Here is a 19,113-nt window from a genome sequence, read left to right as displayed (position 1 = left end):
CTGTAGCACCTGCCCAGCCAGATTCCACTTTTCATCAACTCACAGCCGCAATCAGAAAATCTTTGTCTCACCTCTGCTCATTTTTCTTTCTCCCTTTCCCTCTCTGTGGCTTCACACCTGAGAGAGATTTCTCAGCATGTCCATTCTGTACACGTTGAGATATTTATTGACTCAGAAACTCATTTAGCCTGCTGCTTATTGCCATCTGGGCGGTAACACATCTGGCTCTGCATGTGTAACTTTACAGAAATAATGGGGCTGCAAGTTCTCCCAGAAATAAAAATGCACTCATTATCTACTCACCACTGTGCTGATGGAGGTGGTGGGTGAAGTGTTTGAGTCCAGAAAAACACGTAAAAAAAAAAAAAACAACATGCCTCCATACTGCTCGTGTGGTGTCATACAAGTGTCCACAAGACATTCATGTTCACCTGTGTTGATGTGGAGAGATGTTTGACTGTGATAAAAGAAAGTCTGTAAACAGTGTACAGGTAATGGAAGGTTGAGTCGGACGATAGCGGCTAGGATCTGAGATTAGCCTACGAGTAAAATCCGGTTCGATTCTCCTCTTCTTTCTTTCCTCCATCAATGTCTTTGTAAGTTTCTTTGCTGGCTCTGCCACGATGTCCGTACTCTGAATACCAAGCTGGCTTTCTCTTTTAGTTAGCAGCTAACTCTTGCTCAGAGCGCTGGCACCGGTTGTTGGTGTGAGACTAACGCTTTGAGCAATCTCGCAAATGTTCCTGCACGGTACACCAGAGCATAATCAAGTTCCAAGCATTTCCCGTTCCTCCTATTATGCTTGTGTACCATCAGAATGATTTCAAAGCCGGTATTTGAAGTGAAGAAATAAAACGACATTGTGTAGTTGTGAAGGGGCACAGCCAGATACAAGCTGTGGCGCGGAGAGAGCGGCTGGTTTCAGCGAATAATCATTATCCTGTCATCTGTCGGCGAGCCCAAACAGATCAGAGAAAAAATAACAAACCCCGAGGTAGGGGACAGTGCGCCGGTTGTCGGGGGAGGAAATGGAGGGGAAAAGATTGTCTGATCTCATTTAGCCCGGTGCACCACGAGGTTCCCCCTGTTTTTTTCCCCCACACCCAATTACACCTGTTCTTCCAGGTTCACTTCACTGAGTCACAAGGATGCGCCAGTAAACACAAGCTCAGCTGTAAGACCTCTTCTCCGGCTGATTGGCAAAAAGAGACTATTTGTGCAGTTGGATTGACGTGAATTAATTGCTCCACGGGTTGTGAGATTGAATTAGCTACGTGACACGCCTGCTAGTGGTGATGGAGCTTTGATTGCTGCCTTTTAATAGAGCCTATTTCTCTCTGCCATCGTTTAAAAGACAGTCGGGGGCTCTGGTTCCACAGTAATGGAACGGCTCCACCACACAGCAGCCCACCATGAGACGCCTTAATGATTCTGTTTGTTTGACTTCAAGAGCTGCAAGAGAAACCAAAATTTGTGGGATGTGTATGTCTATTTGTGTTTGCTTCAAAGAATTTGTGAGGCTGTGCATTAGCCTGTGAAAAATGACATTTTATTTGCAGAGACCCACAGCTCCGTTCCAGATTGCATGTTATTGTACCATTCAAAAGAATGTATGGCTCGTCCCACAGTAAATACACTTTCTTATTCAGCTCTCCCTCTAGCTTCTTCAGACACACACACACACACACACACACACACACACACACACACACACACACACACACACACACACACACACACACTCACTCTTACACACACAGACAAAATAAAGGGATATAGCCCCGGATTTTTCTATTTTCCTCTGTTTGCGTTGGGATCAACATCTCACTGAACTGAAACCAGAGATGACTTTTACACTATCACACATTGCGTTATGAGGACTGCGAGATTGTATCGCGGTTGAATTTAACACTTTTATCCTCTGTGGTGTAGTTATGTGCCTTTGTGATGTGTTTGCAATGCATTATGGATAAAAAATGGGAAATGGCAGTGTGGTTAAAATTAGCATGAGGGCAAAGAAAAAGACTGGGACTTCAAAACACCAACCAAGGATATAAAATAGATGATTAAAAAAGCTGCATGCAACCAAATAGACGACCCAAGGACCCAAGGACCCAAGGACGTCTTCTTGGAATTTGTTGTTTGTGTTTTCAGTCACAAACTTGCAGCTCTTTTTGCCAAGCTGGCTTTTACCTTTAGCTAGATGTTAATTCTTTTTCATAGCGCTGGCTTGATAAAAAAAAAAGACACACACACCAATATTAATTACTTCTTGACTCAAGAAGGTCAGCTCTAAATTTGTTCTTTGCATTTTAACAACTCACAGCTTGTCTCCAAGCTAGATTTTTAATTAAGCTAGCCGCTAACTCATTTAATTTATCTTGTTCAACAAAGGGCTAAAGGTAAAGCATACAAGCTATGTATACACAAGTAAAAGGCACCTACTCACCTGGTATTGTAAAGTGGTTTGTGGGATCTGATCACAAGTGGACAGCTCTGAGTGTGTATATTCACACCGGCTTTTACCATGTTGTCCCACATGCTTCTCGTGATCAGATAGCACTTCCCCGCCGTACATGCAAATAAACACGTACATCATTTCTGTTTACAAAGACCAAGTTGCGTTGTTTTTACAGAGTCTTCGAAGAACACCGCAGAATGTGGTCTGGCGTGATCGGATTGATCAGAGTGTGTTCAAACCTTTATTTTGAGCAGTCAACTTCTGACCGGATCACAAAAACCACATGTTAATACCATGGTGTGTACGGGGCCATATTCTCATCCCGGCTGAGGAGGTGGTGATACAGTTTGTGGACCAGCCCAGACTGACTGACAGGAGGCTTCTGTCAGAGGAGGCAGGTACAGACTTCCTGGCAGCTCAAGCTCATGAACAACGACTCGGTGGAGACACGAGGGGCCAGAGAATCCATCTCTCCCCTCGACAGCCTCCATCACTCCTACATCCCAGAGTCAGCAAAGACATCTCAGTTCCTCTGGCTCTAACCTCTGCACAATCATTTCCTGTCGGATCATCCTACTCCGGCAAGCCAAGGAACTGCAGAGTGGCGAGGGAAGAGACTGAGGGGATGCCGGAATTTAAAGAGCAGCAGATGAGGGCATGCCAGGGTTTACAATGAGGATTAGAGTTCACATTTCAACTCACAAGGACGAGAGATAAAAATTGGTCACATGTAAGGTAATAGAGATCCTGGACCGATCCTGATGCAGCAGAGAGATTCCGTGGCGCTCTGTTTCCCTGCAGCTGACATTGGAACGTGCCTCTGAATAAAAAAAAACATCGGGCCTCGATAACACTCACTGCTGTTGCTTTTAGGAGCTTTAACACATTATACACCCTCTGTCACAACTAAGATGAATCATCCTCACAACAGGGATGAATGTAGAATGCAGAGAAGTGGGCGGCAAAGCGTTTGCTGGCTCACGCTCCCAAATCTCTGCCCAGAGTTACACTGAAGAGAAGACTGTGTCTACAATGTAATAGCAACACATGATATTAGTTTTTAATGATAGAAATATATCGTCATCTGTGTCAAAAAAAGATTGAAACAAGTTTGCTTTCACTAAAGTTTTCCATCCACCCACACTAACCGTTCACCAAAGCCCCGGCAGCCTGATTCGATCCACTCTTGTTTTCCCCTCCATCTCTTCCAGCCTCCCCGTCCCTCCTCATGCCTCTCATCATTCATGCTGTGTACACAGTCTGTCCCTCTCTGCCTGCCCAGGCTCCTCCGGAGCTTGTTAATTGCGTCTGTGACACAGGTCTGTGTGTGAAGCAGCAGTAGTAATTGCTCTGGCCTGGCCTGAGGAGAGGAAGGGTGCGGCCGTCTGGCCTCCGGGTTTGCCCCAAGGCTGTGAGATTAGATACAAGCTTCCATGTTTGATGAGATGGATGGCTTTAGTAGCTTTATCAGGGACAGAGTCTACAGTCAAACTTGTATTGCTGTCTTCATCAGGTTTGACTGTGGCGCTGTCAAATGTTTTGCTTGTGTAGCTCACCGGTGGCTGGAAAACCTTTAAATTAAAACAGCTACACTTTATAAAAATGATAACAATTATAACAATACACATTTAATATTCAATATTCAATTATATCATCCTACTCATAATTGGAAAACTGTAAATGAAAGAAAAGAAAAGATAAAACCCTCTAGGATGAAATAGAAGAGATCATGACATAGACTGTAAAAAGAGAAAAGTGAAGCCAAAGCATTTCGTTCGCCCCCTGCTGGCTTGCTGCAGTATAGGTCATAAACACCTCCTTGATAATAGTGGAAGGGATACAGACTAAACTAAAAAGTCAGTCTACACAACAAGGGTACTTTTTGTCACACTGATGTATGTTTAAGTTGAAATTCTTCTGAAAAGTTTCAGTTCAAATGCTTGTTTGATGCTATAGAAAGGGATGAATCGTCATGATTGACAGCTGAGCCTGATTTGCGATTGGTCGAGTGCATGTTTTGGCGAGACGTCGATACCACAGCTCCCTTCCTAGATCGCTACTCGTCAGACCCTGGCTCCAAATGACATCACCGGGGGGAGATGGCACCGTTCCATATCCGGGGTTCTTTGGCTTCACTTCTGAAAGTGGGCGGTTGTGATGCGTCGTTCATCTTCATGCGCAGACGAGAAGCTGCTATAAAAAATCCATGAACGTAAATTCTAAAATGAGATTTAATGGCAGAAATTGAGTCAGCTAACCTGATGGCCAGTGGAAGGGGGTTTCAGAGACAAGGAACCAGTATCACGGAGGCTCTATCACATTTTTTTGAACTGGGAACATGTAGGAAACGCCGACTCACAGGTCTGAGGATCTGTTCAGAGGAGTCGGGTGTCAGGGGCTCGGTGATATACTCCGGCGACAGCTCACTCGGGGCATAGCATGTGATTAAAAGCAATTTAAAAGAGACAGGGACCCATCCATTCAGTTTATTTGTTTCTCACGATTCTGACGCAGCGAGATCAGACGCCCTCGTTGTGCATAAGTTGTAGATCCTGCCGACCCGTCCACGAGATTTAACCGCCTGCTGTTGTACAAATAGCTTTCCAGCGGTAAGTAGCTTAGTGTCAGCGGCCCCCATTTATCAGGCTGATCCGGGAAAAGACCAGAGCTTCTACCCTGCAAATTATCCTAAATAAATCAAAAGCAGAGTTTGGGGGAAAACCAGTGAGATCCTTTGACCGTCTATATATAAAACATCCAGAATGACACAGTTTGATTTATTTAAAAGGCTGCCTTGGATCTGTTAAATACAGACAGTATATCTTGCAGAATTTTTCTCGACATGTTGAAATTCTGAGATTGGGATTCTGAGATAATATCACCCAGTAATGTAAATGAGATTTAGTCAGATGAGTGGTTAGCAATGTGTCTTCACAGTAAGACAGCCCCTGGTCTGAACCTCACATGGGCCGACTGGGATGTGTCCGTATTAAAGGACTCCTTAAATAACAAGGTATTAGGAAGAAACGTACCTAGCCTTGCCCTTGACTAATGCACTGGCCTCAGGACAGGATTTGGTTCCTTTGAGCTGCAACACAGCTGACCACTGCTGCTAAAGAGTGTTCCGGGGTCAGATCCGGAGGACAGTTTCCTCCCTGTGATTAATGAAGCGTAACAGAAAAGAAATGCTCAACTTCAGGTTTTCAGAAGCCACTGCCAGGATTACTAGGAATGTTGGAAACATTTATTTTATCAGTTAATTCAATCCCAGGATACCTGTCTTTAACATTTAAAGTGTAAAAGTATATCCTCACCATTCTCACCCCACAAAGAAAGTATGTAAAAAAAATCACATACTCTTTTGGACACTATGACAGTTAAGTACACCAAAGTAAACCAGGACAGATTTGGCAAACAACCGTCCACGGAGTAAGAGTTAGTTTGAGAGAGAGGAAGTCAGGAACATATCGGTGATTAGTTTCAGCAGAGTCTGTGTTTGCTTTGTTAGCTTGATATGACTCAGGTTCATGGCCTGTACCAGACAGTGGCTGTTTATACAGGTGGACGTTTTGTGGGAGTGCCCTGATTAGTCAGTGCTTAAAGGCAACAAGGTGAAATCACGACCCATCCTTCCTCCGAGTTTAATAGAAATCTGTGGGAAATCATTCCCTTCATTGCGGACGAAAGAAATATACTTTCATGTGGTTGTGAGAATGAGAAACTGCTCATTCTAAGATTTGTTTTGATTGTAGAGCAAAAATTATCAAGAACTAACAGCAGAGCATTTTTTGTTTCAATCTTATAACACATTTGTTTTTTGAAGACTGATGATAACTGATCATTTACAGATCAATTGTGATACCAGACATTTTTTTACAGAAGCGAGCTTTCTTTATGAGGAGCCCTGCGATTCTGAATGTCCTTAAGTTTGAGACAGAGAAACGACAGATATTTAAAAAGCTATTTCCTTCAGCCAGGACGAAAACCAATATCAGTGAGCCTTTGCACAGTAAACAGGATTTTCTCCAGTAAGTTCTTCACTGACATGTTGTATTACCGTCTGTCCTTGTTCTCCCCGCCTCCACTGAATGTTTCCTCTGCAGACTCCCCGTGGTGACTACTTAGCCGAGATGACAAGCAGCTTAAATATCAGATCCTAATTTGATGCAGTGATGATAAGACTAACTAACATGCTCTTTAATGCCTTTTCAAAAAACAAATTGAATTTCTTTCCCACATTGTTTTATTTCCCTCTCAGATGAATATAAAACCCTAAGCCCTGAAGCCCCTAACCCGAACCATAAAACGGAGACATACTATATTGTTTTATCTGAAACCGTTAAGCCTCTTCTCACCTCTCTGTTTCCTGTTGATGCGTCTCTCACTTCTTTGGTGTTGCTCCACCTCCTCTCCCAGGCACTGTCACGTACAAACAACACTTGCAGGTATTTCGGCTGATGTGCTAATGACCTCTATTCAACACGAGGGGAGACTGAACTTTCTGCCTCCACAGCAACATCAACACTTCCTCTGCCCTGGAATGAGGATAGTGTTGCTGAGAGACCACAATCATAATACGACAATGTTGTGTAGTCTTTCCGGATGGATAATGTGTAGCCCACGGTCTCCTGGTAGACATCTCCTCACTAGAGTAAAATAACAAACAGACGTATAAGCTAAAAGAGGAGAAATTCGACAGAAAGAAAGGGAAATTGTGAATTTTTTATTCCATCAAGGGAAATCACACTTTTATTCAATGGATTTCTCTTAAACTGGAGCAGGGAATTTGCCGAATGCATATTTCAATGTGTTAATGTTTTGAATTTGCTTCTGCTCTGTGAGACAGAACGATATATGTGTGTGGTCTCGAGGGCAGATTTTTTTACTGCAGAAATAAAAGGAAATACATCGGAGGCAGAGGGAAACGTAATAAAAGGCCGGTGAACTGAGGTGCAGTTTGAAAAGCTTGAGAACAGGGGAAATAAAAAGTGCAAACAAAGCATGAAGGCAGATGATTCTGCCGCTGCTTCAGAGAGGAAACGTATTATGATGTGAGGATGAAGCATAAATACAAGTACACTCGACGAGCTTCAGCATCAGGTTTATTCAATACACTGCAGCCATGGGCAGCCACGCTCCTGTAAACCACTGATGCATCTTTTTTTTTCAGTGGAGGAAATGGGATATGGGACATTACAAATGGCAGACAGAGTGGAGATGGAGCAGAATGAAAAGTAATTCTATTCCCTGAATTGATAGCAGTGAACTGATACTTCAGGGCTGCTGCGAAACAACGGTGGGAAGTAGGCTCCGGGTTTCAGGGGCTAAGAAGATGCTGTCGTTGAATTTGAATCACGTACAGCACACGCGGCAGCACAAAGGGATTAGACGTGTTTGTATTTTTCATTCATGTCCACAAACGCCACAGGAAATCCTGTCTTTCTGTCTTTTGGGCTTCATTGTCTCTCTGAAACAGGCGAGCGTCCATTAGGGCTGGCAAGCGGGGGGATTGAGATGAATGTGTTCCAATTTTAACCAACCCTCCGAGTGCCCTGCAGGGTCTCCCAGTGCACAGAAGGACCTCAAAGTGGGTGCCGGGCTATTGCAGAGTGGCCTTTCAAGCTCTACCTGTGGCTGGCATATCAAAAGCCCCTCTGTGAATGCACTTGCACGATTTTCGTATAAACACAAAGTTGCACAGGCAGCTCTCTCCCTGCTTCCGTCTCCGGCCTCCTCACACATCCACTTTGTCGCCTGCAAAGGTCGGTCTCTCTGAAAATGCACATAACCACTTAAGATGTGACCACTCTATCTGAGTTACCACGTCCCCCCGCGTGGCAGATAATGGGGGAAGAGACTCCATGTGAACGCCCTCGCTGAGAAGACCTATCTGTTTATTCACTCTGCACTCGAGTCATAATCTGGACAGACTCTCCTCCTCGTGAAAGCTTTTGTGTACAACCGAGCGGATGAAGTCTCCTCTCGGTCCTCCGCTTTCCCTTTAAGATGACGCTTTGAGCATCTGGCCGCAAATCACGCCCGTTTAACCCTGCGCCCACCTTGTCACGCGGGGGGGGGGGGGGGGGCAAAACTCGGAGAATGGGGATTGTTAACCGTGATGTATGAGTTGCCATTAAGATAATGATAATAAAACGGCGGGGCTGGTTAAACGAGCATCCATTGGTGGTAATTGTTCTTATGATGAAAGGTCAGGCCCAGCATGTGTCTGAGCCCCGGAGCCACGAGCGACGCTTCTTAATGAGACTTTTTTTTGGGGATTAAATTATCCGCAAGGGAAACAAAGACGGAGGCCGTTGCTTTCTGCCCCCCCCCCCCCCCCCCAGTCGACACCCCCGACCACACGCTGCGTCTCAGAGGCGTTTAGGACGGTAGTTTGGCAACTTCATCAAACGTTACAGAGGAGGGATTGTTCTCCGACTTCCTCTGATAGGATCACAGCAAAACTCCTGAAGCTCTACCACTGTTTCAAGTGTGCGGAGGGGAAGCTGTGTTGTACCAGCTCGGCACAACATGCAAACACGCACCGACACACCTCCTTCCCCCTAAACGCCTGGATTTGCGTTTCCCCTGCTGATGTGCAGAAGTGCCCCCCCCCCCCCCCCCCCCTCCTATGAGGATTAGAAAATGATCAAAGCTATGTTCATTCCAAACTCACATTTCCTCCACTCCTTACAACAGCCAGGAAAACTCCCATCGGCCCAAAACACACACACACACACACACCCATGCACACACGCACACCTCTGTATCAGCCAGCAGGATAAGCTCCAGGCATGCTTGGGAGGGCAGGGCGATATGCAACCAAACCCTGCTTGGAAACTTTCTATTACCACTCGTAAATCCTGGGGAGGTTTGGCTGTGCTCTGTCGCCAGGTCCCGTGCTTGTCAGGGGACTCGTTTCCAGGTGAATCATGCTGCTTCACGGCCCCCCCGTCATCCTTTGGAATTGGAATGGCTCCCTCCGTGTCACTCAGCCCGAGACGTATTCAGTCTCCGAACCACATTATCCTCGCTCTTCAAAAGATGTCTTATATTTCAACTGTGTTCCACTTTTTTTTTTACATCCTTCTAGCTATTGTTGAGACGCTCGTGACGACTGCCCTCTTTTCCCCGGCCTCACGCTTAGCCGGCCCTGGCAGATGTATAGATGTGTGCGACTGTGTCACCTGGGAGTCTCATGAGAGGTCTCCAAGGACGTGGGCAAGACAAAACAGCCATTTATTTGTGTGTGTGCGTTTTTCGGTGCGTGAGCTGTGAGTGTGTATTTCTGTCTGCGTGCATGCCACTGAATGAATCACGGATGTGTAGCGAGGAAGGGGTATGTTTTGAATATGAGCACTTCCCTTGGTGCTTTGGGGCTCGGGTCCAGCCGCTGTGGTATTGAGCCGGTAATTCTTCACCCTGTGATCAAAGGCCCGGCTCCCAGTGGGCTCCCCCAACCACCAGCCCTTCTCCACTCCCCCTTATGTCTCCCTCCCTCCCCTGTTCGAGCTCCTCCAATCAGAGCCCGGAGCAGCCAGGCGTGAGTCATAACCCCATGGCACCGTTGCTTATTAACCCTGAGTCTTGCAGATCTCTTACTGGTCCCTAGACTTTTACCCCTTCAAACCCAACTTCCTCCTAAAACCCTCACGCTGCACCCACACTTATACAATCTCTTTCAGTCCTTTCTGAAAACCTTTTCGACAGACAGCGCGGCTGCTACCTCGTGCCTTCCCCTCCTACTTAAGCCCCTTGAACAGTTTTGATCTCACACATGATGCAGTCTGTCATGCCCCAGACAAAAATCCCTCTCAACACCCAGAACTTTGAGTGTAGTTGAGATATGTCATGCTCCGTTTCCCCCTAACCCCCCTTTTCAAACAACTGTCTACATTTATGCACTTGACGATAGAATCTCAAGCATGAAGCACCAACTTTTTTTGCACCAACTTTCTCTCTCTGATTGAAACTGCTGCTTGCTGCTCCTTCTATTCTAATTCACGCTTCAATAGCTCTCATGTGCCACTCACGCAAGGGTGCTGTGCATATTCGCTCACTCTGGCATCTCATAGACACGCTGCTGCGATATTCTCAAGGTCACTCTCAATGTTACCCGCAAATCTGGGTCTTTTTATCTAACACAAATATAGCCTGGAGCACGGAGCAGTCTGATGAAAAATGCAGAATAGAGCCAGAGCATGGCGGGGAGCAGGGAACCAGTGTCCCACTTTGGCCTATAAAAAAAAACACCTGTGACAGTTTGTGGTCCGCTAAATGAAGGCAGCCCCGGGCTGTGAGCACTGGGCCAGACCAAAATGATTGCCATGAAACATGCCGAGCCAACTGGGAGCTCTGGTGCCTCTTTTCATCCTGGCCCAACTCCATCACGCGACCTTCTGGCCCCGATCCTGCTGTCCCGCTGGTTTCCTCCTCTCTCAGTCTCTCAATTACTATATATTTTATTCTGCTTTCCAATATTGTATTATCTTTGTCTCTGCAGTTGTTCATGTGCGCCCAAAATCACAGGAAGTAAATCAAAACTGAGATTTATTTTGTGCCAAACAATGAACCAGAATATTGATTTAATGTGAAGACCTTTTCACACATGGCAGAGGTGAAGAAAGAGAGATGGGACTGTAGAGGTAGAACAACAAAATAATTGAACTGTCATTTCATCGCACATTTATTGTCAAACTACTTTATTTAAAGGAATCTACGCTGACAGGGAACAAGAGGCAAACTTTGAAGACAGTCGCTCACAGTTGTGGACCCCACAGAATGAAGCAAAAAACACTTTGGTTTACTTTTTCTTTTCATTATGAAGTCACCAATTTTAGTTTTGTGTGAAATGGCTCAACAACAGGTGAATAATATGCTTGAATATAGGGCTGGGCAATAAAACAAACTAAATTATTTTATAAATTGTGTTTCCAATAATAAAGAAGATAATGTTTATTTATGATACAATTATCAGATAAAATTTGGGTAAACCCCATATTTGCATAATCCTATTAGCCTTTAACGGTATTAGGTTGCAGCTGAAGGCTTACCTGCCGTCACGTGTTGGGTGAAAACGAGGGAAAACACATTTTATATGTAAATGTAGAGCCACAGAAATTAGGTCACACGTCACCTGTGATTCAGGGATGGTTTAGGATCTTTAAGCTGGAAGAACAGCAGAAGCATATCCGTAGTAAAATGAGCAGGTTACAAACGTCAGTGAAGACAAGAAACACATCACACCACATCCCATCGAGTACAGGAAGTCATTGGTCCTAGCACAGGACAGTCTTTGGTGGTCCCCTGACTTCTCACCTGGCAGCACCAGCAAGCTGACAGCTTTAGTTGGGTGGCATTGACCTTTAGCTCAGACGTTCACTCTGCCCACACGATGATATGTAATAACTCTGGATGGATCCCCTGACTTTTCATCTGGCGTTATCCTCTGGGCAGAATTAACATTTTTGTCCAGTGCTTTGGTTTCGGACCCAATAGCAGCAAAGCTAATGACATTCCCAGCTGCCTCGGTTCACTCAGAGCACCAATGTGCCTGAGTGCAGCCTAACAGACGACAGTGTCACTCCGACATGCTGATGAGCCGCGTCTGCTCTCTGCAATCAGCCGTTGTTTAAACCCCAGTGATGATGACTTCATCACACGAAGTCACACCAAGCAACTGTTTGTATTGTGTCACAATGAGAGGGGTGAAATCCTCACAGTCCACTAACTATGTTTAGGTGAGAGAAAATGACCCGTTGCTCGGTCTGATTTGACCTCGTTTGAGGCTGTTGTTTGAAAATGCCACCAACTGTTGTTTGAAAACCAGATGTGATAACGGACTCTGGCCTTCAGAGCTTCTTCACCACACTGAGTATCATCCACACTTAAACTCCTCTGTCTCCATGTTATGAAGTACAGCATTACATTTATTCAATAAGCTAATTCCACTTCCTGTGTAGGTATTTATATTTATGATATGAGAAGTTATATATGAGCCTTCGTCAAAGCAGATATTTTGAAAAGTCACAATAAGAATAGCACAGGAGCGTCAGCAACAAGCTTTTTACTTTAGTAGCACTGGGATTGAACTTTTTTGAAAGTGATGTCCTTGTTTTGTCCATTACACTATTATTTATGCTAATTCTTATTCAGTTGTATTTACTATCAAGCTTGTAGTTTGCAATTCTGCGTGAAACTGCCTTGAAATAAGTTGTCAAGACTTTTTTGTAATTATTATTAAAAAACACCAAGTGATCGCTGTGCTAGCACATACAAAATATCTGTGACACGCTGCTCAATCATTGGATGTCAAGGAACCAAGGATCCTATTATTTAAGATCAGTGGCTAAAAACAATTCTGAAACAAAAGAGCTCTTAAGTCTGAATTTGACCAACTCTTAGAATCACTTCAACACTGGCTGACCATCGTGTATTTCATCAGGGAATAGTAGCCTACAGTCCTTCACCTGCATCAACCAATGAGAGAACCGTCTCATGTGACAGATGCAACACATCCGGTTCTCAGCAGAGCTGCAGAGAGAATCTGAAGAGCACAGATGATAAAATACGTTGAGATGATTTTTGGTTCTTAAAAAAAAAAAAAAAATCTTCTTATGGATATCAGAACTTAATCACACGACAAGTATAAAATATGCGACCTTTAAGAAAGCCATTGTTGATGCTTCAGGCATTTCTGACTCAAATTGTTATTCACCTCTGCCTCTGAAATCCCAAATCAATATCTCTTCCTCATTTGATGCTCTGCCTGGGCCTTATAGATTGACAGTCACACACTCACACACACACTCACACACACACACACACACACACACACAAGCTACCCTTTCCATCTCCCCCTGATTCAATTGTCGATGCCTATCTAATGTCCCTGCAGTGCCACCACGGCGTCAGCTGTGCTAACTAAAGTCAAAGGAACAAGGCATTGATCACGTAATCGAATGACGTTTCAATTAATGCAGTGTGCAGGAGATCCTGAAGGGACACGAGGCTGGAGAAAGTTCTGCAAGTACAGTTTATAGATGTGTTTCCATATAACTGGTCACATGAGCCTGAACGTAATTGTGCGGCATTGTCAGCGGAGCGTTGTTTGCGTGTCGTTCCGAATATTCACCAGCATGTCAACTCCTTAATGGGGCCGGCAGAGACATTAGCCGAAAACTATTGACGCATTGTCCCCGGATGTGTCCCCGCTCTGGTCTTCCTGACACACACAGGCACACAAACAAAGACGTCCTTCACATCAGAAAGCTGATTATCAAACGTAAGATGAATGTCAAGAGGCTCATGATGAACAGCCCCGGCCGGTCCTGCAGGGGCCTTGGCATTTCACAGGCTACCTCGACTGAGGGTCTGACATGACAAGGGCATGTCATCCTGGAGCTCTTATGAGGGGCACCGGTAGATTAAATGATGTACCAGCGAAGCCTTGTGTGACTCTGCCGCTCGTATTTACTTTCAGTGATACCCTTCAGCTCGCCTGTAATATGAGGGACGCATTAAAGGACTAATGTTTCTAATCTTATTCCCCATGTCTTTCTATTTCGATATCTTCCCCTGATTATTTATTCACAGACGTTTCCTCATCCAACCCTCCTGTCTTCCTTCGGCGACTCATTCTCTTTCCCGCCTCCTCTGGAAGTGTTGGTATCCGTCTCCACACACACACACACACATACACACAAACACACATCCTGTTACACATAGCTCTCGCTGCATCTCTGGCTGGATCTCACTCCCACTTTTTTCTCTCGCTACCACCAGTCGCCCACAGGCAAAGTCATCCCAGTTTGCTACACCCACCCCCTCCCCCCTCACACACACACACACAAACACACACACACCCTCCAGCTTCCTCCTCCTCGCCAATCAGATCATCTGGCTACCTCAGAGTCATTTTACAAATTTGGCCACTAATTGGCTTTCTCCTGCGATTAACTTAATAACAACCTTCATATCAGAGTAGAAATGTACCTTAATGAGCCCATTTGTTGGCCAGCGGCTAATTAGGTCTGAGCTGTTCATAGATAGCTTACATTGAATGATGGGCATCCCTGAAACACTGTGTGTCAATCGGTAATGACGCTAAGGCCTTGTTCTTTGCTGTTAAACACCTGCAGCCCTGTATAGAAAAAAACAGATTATACGGTTGTGGCTTGTGGATCCGTCTGTATAATTTGTGAGACTGCGCAGCATTAACATTAATGACGGCTCCAGGGGAGCAGAGTAAAATCCATTTCACATTGACTGACAAATCTTCTTCCTCCTCGACAAGCATTTGGTTTTGATTAGCGCTGATTGTATTCAGGGTTTGTGTTGAGGACACTCCTTTTGTCAACTCTGCAGATAATTAGAATATTTATATCTGCCAACTGTAGACGCACACGTGCAGCCGTAGACCATCCGGACCCCTCATCACCGACTGACAAACATGGGGCCCCACTGGTAGCGAGCTGGAGAGGGAGGGATTTGAGGACACATGGACCCTGGAGGAGCTATCAAGCCGAAATCATCTACGAAGTTTTAATAGATCCCACTGACATGCCGAGCCCCTCCCCTGGAGTTTGAGCCTGCATGGGGCTTGGGTTTGATAAGGCACCGGGTGGATGATTACACAGGGAGCTGGAGGAGGTTGATATTGGGCCGCGTCCCAATCGCATGCCTCCAGGTTAGCATGCTATCAAAAGAAGGGGTTTGTTTGAAACAAGGTTGTCTGACTGCACACAGCTGCAGCTCCACGATAAAGAGGGGAGGTGTGATAGGTGAGGTATTTATTCCACGACACTCTCTGTCCCCTTCTGACTCAGTTCAACTTAGATTGGCATCCCTCCATCGCTCCCTTATCCCTGTATGTTTGTGTTGTGTATCAATGCTGTATCTGAGTTGTTTAATACTAAATTCCTCACCCTGTGTCCAAGTTACCTGAGCTGTATATAGACACTGGGTGAATACTATCGGTGAATACATCTCTTTCAACCAACGACTAAAGTTATTTGACGCTTTGATTCTCTACAAGTATTTGCATCTTTTAACTCTCATCAAGACAAACCATCTGCTGAAGCATTGCTCCAAACGTTTTTTACCTTCCATCTGTTGGCTCCATACAAAGCTTTTTGTAGTTGTATCCTAACACAGAGTGGGTTTGCAACATAAGAATTTGCATTAAAAACTATACTGGCTTTGTAGTAGACCCAAACTGGCTCTTTTTATACCTGAAGGAATTGTAAATTGTTTACACTTCCCTTCTTAGCTCAGAAACTTCTCATAATAGACCACTCGTCTTTTGATACAAGACACATATATATGAACTAGTGAATAATGGAATTAATATATATTCTTACGAACAAGAATAACAGTGAGATCATATATAGGTTAATAACATTTTTGAAAAGTTTTAAAATATCAATACCGTCTTTTTCTATTTACACCTAGCATGAACTCAAATCTTGTGACAAAGGAAGATTAAAGGCTTTAATATTCATACAGTATGGAATGGTGGTGTGCAAGTGGAAATGCAGAGAGCAAAGTCAAAGTGATGAGATTTAAGGCAAACTTAATAAGATCTAGTACAAATAGAAATGCTGAGCGACATGTGAGTTGCCAGTGTTTCATTTCATTCATGAAATTTAAAGCTTTTTCTCAACGTTTGAACTTTAGACTCAACATCCGTGATGAGGAGGTTATTGGTCCCCCCCCCCTTGTATATTTGTTGGTTGGTTGGTTTCTTTGCCTCTGAGGAAGGAGGAAGGCTGTGATGTGGAACAGGGAAGAAACCATTCAATGTGTGGATCTGAATCAGGGGCAGATCCAGTCACTTTTACTCTCTCACTTTAACATTGTGAGAAAATCGGCGTCTCTCAACATTTTCTCAGATAATAATTCATGGATCCTGATGAATAAACAAGGCCCATTCAGGGATCTGCTATCTGTGAATGTGAGATTTAGTAGCGGACTGTTGGCCTTGGTGCTGTTGGGCCTCTATGCACTTTACGTGACGCCATTTTAGTTTAGTTGGACTTTCTTCTCAACATTTCAACTTTCTTCTCGAAATGCATGGATAACAGGAAAATGAAATGGAAAACAAATCTTCTCTCATTTCCTTCTCACGCCTGATCCTACTACCCTGTAACGCTTATGTCTGTTGCTTCTCTAGATGGTTATTGACGCTATTGTTAGTTCAAAACTGGATCAGTTAGTTCTGAACCTGGACAAATTAAATCATAACTGTTCTCACCCAGGACAACATCATATTTTTCAACCATAAGAAGAAGTTCGGACCCTGATTTCACAGTTTACTAAAGCAAAACAGTTGTTTAAGTCTTCTCCTCTTCTTGCTTTGAATATGAAATAACAGTGAAGACGTTTTGATAACTTTGCTGTAACGGTGGAACTGCTCGAGCCCCGTGGACGGTCCCGTGCCCGCAGTAGGAGACTCTCTGTCCCGGAGCGAGCGACCTCTGGTCTCCGGTTCTCTGCCTCCGACTCCGCCTCTCTCTCTCTCAGCTCCAGCACATGAGCGACCGTCTCCCCCGCCAGGCTGCCGCCACCCCGAAGCCCCTTCCAGCCCCAGCTCGCACAGCTTCCCCCGCAGACCTTTCCCCTGGAACCCGGACTGCACTCGGCTGCCCCGACGCGAACCCGCACCTCCCGCACGCCGAACGGACGCTACAGAGAAAGAAAGAGAAAAAAAAAGTTGTGGAAATTACAATAGGAAGGAGAAGTTTTTCCTCTTTTTCGCCCCCAGTTTTGTGGCCCCGCGGCGGGGCAGGACAGCTCGGACAGGCCGGGGGGAGGCGGACCGGAGACCGTAAGATGTGGATCTGGTACCTGCTGCTTGGTTCCGGCTCGAGAACAGTTGGTAAGTTGGACTTTTATTCGGAAAGTGGTGTTGTTGTGGCGGCGCGGACACGGGAGCACGGTGGGTTAGAGGAAGAGGAGGAAGAGGAGGAGGAAGAGGAAGAGGAAGGGGGGGCAGCGTGAAATCTGTTCCGCGGCGGTGCGAGCTTCAATCCTCGGGTTGATTCAGCCCGAGTTCGCTCAGAGTCTCCGGAACAAGTTCAATGGAGAGAAGTTTTCACCTCGCCTGACGGGGGCCGTGTATTGTCTGGAAACCGGGAGCCGGAGCAGCAGCTTCACACTTTTCCCTGCGTGTCCAGAGCACTGAAGTGGCTGCACGTCCTCTTCTCACCCAGGATATATATTTATATTTATATATATAATGTTTGTTGTTACCCACAAGCCTCCATGCTCTATCCATCCACTGCCTGTTTGACCGGATCGAGGTTGTAGCCTCCTCCAGGCTCGGTTATGACCGGGAGGTTATGTTGTTGACAGGACCGTGTTGACAAGTCAATCTGGTCTCTGGCCCCGCCGCGGCAGCTGTAGTGGCCCCGGAGGTGGAAGCGTATACACGGGTCAACCAGCTGGCTCCTCCGCTACCCTTCAGTTTACTTAGCTTGGATTCAGCATCGGTTTCTGTTACTGTCCACCAGAGTGTGAAAAGGTTCTATTGTGATTATAGTGACCAGCATTATCATGGTGATCGTTATTATCGCTGTATAAACAACAGTAATTTCACCAAGATTTATATTGACATTATATACATTAATACAAATGATGATATTATCTTCATTATTAAGTGAGCCTGTTGAGCAAATATCAGCATTTGTCAAACTCACCCAATTGGTGGATGTTAGCATGTGCCTCTGCATTTTGGAGACTTGCTGAGTTTGCGGTCAATCCTGATGTTTCACCATATATTCATAGCATTAAAGATAACTAAATAAAACCAATGTTGTCGTTAAATAAAACCTTGGACAATCATCAGTGCAATAAGAGCAGCGTAAAATGGCCTAAAATATATTTGAGAAAAAACTTTGATGTGTCTGTGCACTTTGACTATTTAGTTTGGTCCGTGTTCCATCAACTAACATTGGGGAGACAGGGTTTCATGATCTACATTGAAGCCAGCCACCAGGGGGCGATCACGCTGGTTTGGCTTCACTTTTGTGGAGCTGTCATGCCCTTTATTGACAGTCTCTGAGTGTAACAGAGGACAGATGAAGTTTCTAATGACCTGCAGTGACCTAAGCTGTACTCACATTTATTGGTGTGAATCTTGTCCATGCCAGTTACTGCAGGAAGTTAGTGTTTCTTCCACGCGGCCCAGGCTCAAACATAAAAGGCCGTTTTGTCTGTGGGAGTGAAGCATAAATATCATTATATTAGGTGTGGAGCAGAGTTCTATTGTTGGCTGCCAAACCCCCTCTTCATTCTTCTCCATTGAAAGAGCCTGTGCACATGATTGATGTCATAATATCAATGTAGGTTGCGTACTTAAGTACTGTTTATGTGTTGTCAGCCTTGAATAAAGTTGTACTTCAGTCTTGTATTAGCTCATACCCCCTGACCAGGGTAATAATCAACCAGAATGTTTGATGTATTGTGTCCACGTCTGTATATCAGTTAGAATACAGCACAGATATTAGCAGCCTAAAAGTGTCCTCTCACAGGAAGTTGCTGCTACTCTAGCCAACAATAATATTCGGCCTAAATTGAGTGTTCTGTCAGAATGATGAGAATTTAATTTGACATTAGGGTCTAACACGTTTCAAAATCTGTTTTTGGTCCTG

The 19,113-nt window shown here is 44.9% G+C and overlaps 1 protein-coding gene across 1 annotated transcript in view; it reads left to right on the top strand.

Moving 5' to 3' along the window:
- Window positions 1–17,029: 17,029 nt before the first annotated feature.
- ldlrad3 (low density lipoprotein receptor class A domain containing 3) overlaps window positions 17,030–19,113 on the top strand; it is a 72,231-nt gene continuing 70,147 nt past the window's right edge. The window contains exon 1 of the mRNA XM_053427699.1: window positions 17,030–17,339. Within this exon, the coding sequence (XP_053283674.1) occupies window positions 17,294–17,339 (46 nt within the window). The 5' untranslated portion in view covers window positions 17,030–17,293. The remainder of the gene's footprint in view (window positions 17,340–19,113) is intronic.

This window comes from Pleuronectes platessa, chromosome 7 (genome assembly GCF_947347685.1).
Source record: "Pleuronectes platessa chromosome 7, fPlePla1.1, whole genome shotgun sequence".
Classification (NCBI taxonomy): domain Eukaryota; kingdom Metazoa; phylum Chordata; class Actinopteri; order Pleuronectiformes; family Pleuronectidae; genus Pleuronectes; species Pleuronectes platessa.
Note: the sequence above shows the minus strand (reverse complement) of the source record. Positions and strands in the feature narration are given on the sequence as shown.